Source organism: Gadus macrocephalus, chromosome 3 (genome assembly GCF_031168955.1).
Source record: "Gadus macrocephalus chromosome 3, ASM3116895v1".
Lineage (NCBI taxonomy): Eukaryota > Metazoa > Chordata > Actinopteri > Gadiformes > Gadidae > Gadus > Gadus macrocephalus.
In genome coordinates this window covers 25,037,112-25,043,960 of record NC_082384.1, presented here as the reverse complement: position 1 = coordinate 25,043,960, position 6,849 = coordinate 25,037,112, and the positions used below count along the sequence as shown (strand labels likewise).

Below are 6,849 nucleotides of genomic sequence, written 5' to 3'. Positions count from 1 at the left end.
ACAGATCAGTCGTGACAGCTTGCTTGTCATTCGGACATCGTTCAAGCGTGTTGCTGTCACCAGAAACATTTATAGATATAAATAGAATGTGTGTGTGTGTGTGTGTGTGTGTGTGTGTGTGTGTGTGTGTGTGTGTGTGTGTGTGTGTGCGTTTGCGAGTGTGTTTGTATGTGTGTGTTACCTGTACGTCAGAAATGTTTGAATGGATGTCATGTTATGGATCATCTTTCTCTTCATTCATTCTTCTTCATTCTCTTCATTGTATTATAATGATTAAAAACATTTTGAGTTATTGAATCATTAGACTCTTGTTAGGACTGCAGTCAAATATTTACAGCATAAGCCATGAAGCCTGTATTTGGTTTGCAGATTGAGTGTCAGGGTTAGGGATCCGGGCCTTATGGTGTAACTTCACATTTCAGGTCAGAATTAGCCAGCTAAATTACTACTCTCCATTCTGACTCATAATGGTGAGCTGACCCAAAGAACATGTAGACCATCATGATTTGAAAATACACACAAAACCCAAAACAATATTTTATCCTGATAATGGCTTTTTCCCAACCCATTGGTCAGAATCTGACAAATGGAATCCGACAAAAATATTCTGGTTTGCGAATTACCTGAGATCAGGATGTGATTATCGGCTGATGATAATGTTTGAATACAATAATTGTATGATTGAAAATTATCCCAACATATTTGTGATTTCCCATTTACTTGGAAAATGATACAAATCCGTTCCCATTCCAGCAGAAGACACACAGCAGCCTGTGTGTGTATTACAGAACACTCTGTGACCTATAAAGTCTGCAGGCCCACTTACTAACCCCCCCTGCTTCTTCAGAGTGCACTTACTGACACACACACACTCACACACACACACACACACACACACACACACACACACACACACACACACACACACACACACACACACACACACACACACACACACACACACACACACACTCTCACACACACACACACACACACACACACACACACACACACACACACACACACACACACACACACACACACACACACAAACACACACAGTCCTAGCTGTTTCTAAGATTGGCCTGACGGCATCATGTCATATGAATATGTTTTGACAGCTATATTTTCAAGAGGTTCAGTCAAAAATGGTGCCTCAAAACAGTGCACCGTTTTAGAATGTGTTCAGTTTGTTTTTCATTACAACGTCATTGAAAAGCATCAGCACACAAGCCAGTGAACAAAGTAGACTATAATTAAATTGCTGTTTTTTATGCGAATAAAATTGAAGAGACAGCGTGTCCTTTTAGCAGGTGACGGCCTAATATGCCATTTAGGATAATTTCACAAACAATTTTAGCAGTGCACAACTTACAAATATATAAATATATGTATACTCATTGCAGCTTCTGACTCTCCTTTTCATCATCATCAAAATGTTTTATTAAACGCAAGACAAAAGTGAGAATTTTAAATGTCAGGTTGGCTGAACAGTAAAGTCTACTGCAGGCCTACAAATCTGTCATTTAATATCACGGATTTGTTCAAATGTTCCCCACATATTCACATTCAACTCCCAAAATGTTGAATAAATTACATAATATTTGAATAATACTTCTTGAATTATGATGTAATTAATATTTGTTCTGGAAATTGGTTGAATAGGCCTATTGGCACAGCTTGGCATAAAACAAGAACGGGTGTTTTGCTAAATAAAATAACAACATGCTCGAAACATCAAAAATAAATTGGTAATTACAATCATTTAAATACAACAGTAATTTAATTTATTTAAAAAAGTTATGTTACAGCAAAAAACATGCAAATTGCTATAGTTTCTTTGGTGACTTATACAACTGTAAATGTCCTTATCAATAGTATTCTTAAAAACAACACTAATAACAATTTATAGAAATATTTCGTAAACAATTTATTTCTGCCCAGTTTCATATCTTCCCACTGTCCGCAGGGCGCGTAAAACGGAGGTCAGTTTTCGCTGCAAAGCTGCAGTCCTCTTTCAAATCCTGCTTGGTTTAAAAAATAAATAGTGCCGAATGCGCTCTCCATACGCCTGTTTAAGCACAGCCTACTTCAGCCGTCTCTTTACGCGTGAATCTTCGTTTGAACAGCAGAAAAAGCGCAGAACAGTCGCAATGGAAACGTGAATGTTTTGAAGCTCGTCCACAGACCTCCATCCATGTCCGCGTCCCCAAGGAGACGCGCCGGGGGTCCCATGGATCATAAGTCCCCGTCGTAGAGACTGAAGTACTTGCTGGCGTTGGAGAAGCAGAGATAAGGCGCGCTGCTCCCGGGGTACACGATTGGCAGAGGCACGGGCAGCAAGCATCTCCCAAGGAGGTTGGTCTCTTTGTACAAGGCCGGCAGCTGCCCCACCACCATGGCTTTGTTGTCAGAAAAATCAGCGCAAGACCCCCCCTCCATGTCGGTGGATATCTGACGTTTCAACTTATTCCTGCGGTTCTGGAACCAGATCTTGACCTGAGTTTCTGTGAGCTGGAGGGAGCTGGCGAGGCAGGCTCGCTCAGCGCTGCTCAGATAGCGTTTCATGTCAAAGGTAGACTCCAACTGGAAGATCTGTCTCTTGGAGAAGATGGTGCGCGTCTTCTTCTTGGTGATGATCTTGCCGTCCTTGTTTGAGCTGCTGCCGTCCTTCTGGAGGAAAGTGGTGGTGGTGGTGGTGGAGCAGCTGTCGTCGCAGCTGCTGTCCCCGCCGCTGTCGAAGCGCCCGTCGGTCGCCTTCTTCGGCTCTTCACGGTGGATTTCGGTGCTTTCCGGCGACGCTACGCTGTCGGTGAGCGCGCCTGGAAAACAACATTGATGTCGCGTTACGTCAGGTGAGAACAAGCAATGAAACACAACACAACCACACACACAATCGGCCGATCTGTTGTAGCAGGACCACCACTCAGGCCTGGATGGTCTGACACAGAAAACACCAGCGTAAATAAAATACTTTGCGTAATGACAAGTTTATAATCCCCCTTACCTCGTTCGTGGCGTCCCGTGACCGAGTCGTGCCTCCGTTGAACTTCCTTGTCCTCTTCACAGTGACTTTTGAAAGCGTCTTTACGCATAACCCACGTGCCCTTGTCCCCCTGCGTCCTGTCCGAGTAGGACTCATTCTTTGCCTTGGTGTTCAAGTTCAGGATGCTGTCGATGGTGAACTTTAGCGAGGCGGCGGTGGGGCGACATGGTCCGTGCGCTTTGTTCATATCTCCGACACGTTGTGTTGGTCTGTCTGCCTTTTAGTTCCGCCGCGGGATTCGAGTCGCTTCTGTCTCTGAACCGAAGGGGGTCCTCGCGGCTGACATCAGATGATTTCAGGCACCATCCTACCTTCCACTGCTGGGAAGACTGCTGGCCTCGCGTAGTACTGGCTCCTCTGCAGACGTACGCAGCGAACGGGTTGCGGTTTGACTCTCATCCATTGGCCGAGAGGCACGCGGAGCCAGTGGCCAGTCACGTGGAAGGGGAGGGAGGGAGGGAGGGTTGTTGGTTCTTCCTCCCACCGCCCCGTTCATACGGGCTCGCTCTCCGTTTCGAATAATAATATAGTTTGGTGGTTAATATCGCCAAATGAGATGAAATGAGATGAGGTTAATATCGCTGCTCCTTCAGTATGTTGTTGTGACTAAATTAGAGTCGTGCATGCGTGTGTCTGTGTACTTGAGTGCGTGTGTATTTGCGCGTGTGTGCGTGTGTGTGTGTGTGTGTGTGTGTGCGTGCGTGCGTGTGTGTGTGTGTGCGTGCGTGCGTGCGTGCGTGTGTGCGTGTGTGTGTGTGTGTGTGTGTGTGTGTGTGTGTGTGTGTGTGTGTGTGTGTGTGTGTGTGTGTGTGTGTGTGTGTGTGTGTGTGTGTGTGTGTGTGTGTGTGTGTGTGTGTGTGTGTGTTTGTGCGCTTGAGTAAGGACAATCCTCCTCCAAATATCAAATATTTATCTATTTTTACAAATAGATATTTACAGATATAAGAGTGAACCTTCTTAAAATCATCAGCCTTGCACGACTTTTTTCCCCTTGAAAATTACCTTCACTTATAATAACTCTTACACAATATTCAACTATTATTTTATAGGCCTACGTTTGGATATCATTTGTTACAAATGAACGCCGCCTTCATAAGGGAAGGGTTTGGTCACATAAAACAATTATATTAACATCTCCAATCTCCCTGCTACTTAATAAGGCAAATAATATGATACATTTCCATTTTGATGGTGATGAATTTTTTAAACATGGCCAGCAGGTTTTACTGGAACATAATCATTAAATTAATAAGCAGCTGAAATGCCGGCTGAATTCTTCTAAATGTCAACTTTATTGCTATGCGTTAACGTAACGATGGAGTCTGCTGTTTACAGTCAGCCAGGCTCCATTAGGCTACTCACTGTCCCTAATTAAATATCCTAATCAGTTACACTTGTACCCATTAAAGAGGAGAATGCTTGTTAGGCCCTAGTCCTATAGATCTAAACTAAGAGGCCTGAATTTAAATGCGCAACCGTCACATCCTTCTAAACAGTAAGGCACAACACGCTGCAACTTCTTGTGCGTATACATTTTTATTTTTCTAACGTGTGGAAAAAATTGACAATGTTAAAAATGTGAGGCATATAAAAGTCTGCAAAAATATGTGTCATCAATAATACAATAACAAGGTCGGCCTCCAGCCCCTAGTCCCGGCATGCTTATAAACCGTAATAACACCGTGATAAGAAGAGTATAGATTTAAACATTTACAAAATGAGCAAACATGAAAATTCATCATTTATCGTGTTGATGGACTGTCATTAAAACACAGCCAACATTTCTTCTTTGGGCCTCGGGGGGTTTATTGCACGGGTCAGTTAGAATATAAAATAGATATGCATAAATGCTAATAATAATTATAATAAAGAGATGTATAGTCCTTAAACCAGGCCTGTCATCTGTGACCTCAGCAGACTCATGGAGTGAGCGAAAGAGGTCAGAGGGTAGCGGAGGGAGTTCGAGAACACTGGGGGCGAGCCCTGGGATAACTGGGATAACTGGGACAGCTGTGACAGGTTGAATCCGTGTGGCGGCGGCGCTGCGTGTCTGGGGGCCTCGTGGTACAGGATGGGGACGCGCACGATCCTCTGCGACGCGTGAGAAGGAGCAACGTGCGCCGACGCCTCTATGTCCGCCGCCAGCTGTCTCTTCCACTTGTTCCTCCGGTTCTGGAACCAGATCTTCACCTGCGTCTCGGTGAGCTGCAGCGACGCCGCCAGGCCCGCCCTCTCCGAGCTGCTGAGGTACCGCTTCAGGTCAAAGGTCGACTCCAGCTGGAAGACCTGACTGCGGCTGAACACCGTCCGGGTTTTCTTCTTGCGCACGGCGCCCGGGTCCAGCGGTGCGTCGTGGTCCGACCTGTCTCCGTCGTCGTCTTCTCCGTCGTCCGTCAGGTTCCCGTCGCTCGTCTTCTGGTCGTGGCCGTCCGTCGGATCCGACAGATCGGAGGAGTCTCGGTCGGAGGTGTTCACCGAGGAGCAGCAGCGTTCCTCTCCCGGGCTGCTGGCGTCGTCCCTCGGACCTGAGAGGACGGAGTGGCACAATTATGGCATTGCACTCCTGATTAGCCCTGGAAGGAGGGATCCCCCACTCTGAAGGAGGGATCCCCCACTCTGAAGGAGGGATCCCCCACTCTGAAGGAGGGGTCCCCCACTCTGCGTTCCTTCTTTAGATTTCTTACTTGCTAATTAAGGGAGTTTCTTCTTGCCCTCTGTGGGGTTAGGGTGGGGGGGGGGGGGGGGGGGTCATAAAAACACCGCCGGTTAAGCCCTTTGAGACTCGACCTGTGATTAAGAGATATACAAATGCAATTTAATTTAATTTAATTTAAGTTAGAGGGGGGAAGGTTTAGCCTGGGTGGTTATGACAGCCATACTGAAGCAGGCCCCGGCTCAGAGAGAACCTGAGGGCCTCTGGGCGCTATGTTATGGAGGTTATGATATGTTATGATTATGATAGGTCATGATAGATTATGATAACTATACTGAAGTGGTGCCCATGCTCACATGGGCTCCTGGGGGCATCGGGTTGATGAGGGTGACCAGAGACGGGGACACGGGGACACCAAAAGTGCACTGGAACGCTAATCGACAGGGCGTGAAACGCTGACGTGAGGAGACAATCGCCCTGCAAAGGCTTTCCTCTGCGTATTTATAGCCTCCTTCCTCGGTACTCTCACACCGCGCCGGTAAATCCGAGCTGGACTCCGGTTAAAGCGCTCATAAATAATGTTTGTGTATTTTTGGTAAGTGTTCTCATCACATGTCTCTATAAACAGATGCCAGGATGACAGCCACGGAGACGATGGGTCTGCCCATGTCACACTGAAGGGTCTTAGTTCCTAAAGGTTTATGGTTAATTTCATTAATTTGCACAAAATAGGTTTAGGGTTAATTCATCCATTCATTCATTTGCACTATCCACACCATTTTTTTTACATTTCGTTGACGTTCCCCGAGAGAGTTGTCCTGATTGTGGATGTTGTCACTGTTTGGTGTCTCGTCTCTTCTGCAGTGGAAGCCTGGATAAAAGTCTCCCTGGATAACGAGTATAAAACTATAAAACTATATAGCGCACTGCGTGGAGCACTTCTCTGAGATGTAGACCGGAATTAAGAGGCCTGTATTTAAACATGTAGCCCTGACATCTTTCTGAATATTTAGACAGAACACGTTGCGACTTTTCTATAAAACTGTACTCACTGCTCGGTGTCTCGTATGCCCTGCAGTGGAAGTCAGGCCCGCTGTCCTCCCACTGGAAAGCCGACCTGACGTCTGGAGAACCGCTGAGCACGACAGAC

General features: G+C 46.1%; 2 protein-coding genes across 2 annotated transcripts in view; both read right to left on the bottom strand.

Annotated features, from left to right (window-relative positions):
• Window positions 1–700: 700 nt before the first annotated feature.
• On the bottom strand, window positions 701–3,448 carry hmx4 (H6 family homeobox 4). Its single transcript, XM_060048244.1, has 2 exons — window positions 3,008–3,448; window positions 701–2,822 (listed from the first exon to the last, which is right to left on the bottom strand). The coding sequence occupies exons 1-2, from the start codon at window positions 3,231–3,233 to the stop codon at window positions 2,239–2,241; spliced, it is 810 nt and encodes a 269-aa protein (XP_059904227.1). The 5' UTR covers window positions 3,234–3,448; the 3' UTR covers window positions 701–2,238.
• A 1,115-nt stretch (window positions 3,449–4,563) lies between these two features.
• Window positions 4,564–6,849, bottom strand: part of hmx1 (H6 family homeobox 1) — a 2,864-nt gene continuing 578 nt past the window's right edge. Inside the window, exons 1-2 of the mRNA XM_060048243.1 lie at window positions 6,752–6,849; window positions 4,564–5,571 (exon numbers count right to left, since the gene is read on the bottom strand). The exon at window positions 6,752–6,849 is cut by the window's right edge and continues 578 nt beyond it. Of these exons, the coding sequence (XP_059904226.1) occupies window positions 4,931–5,571; window positions 6,752–6,849 (739 nt within the window). The 3' untranslated portion in view covers window positions 4,564–4,930. The remainder of the gene's footprint in view (window positions 5,572–6,751) is intronic.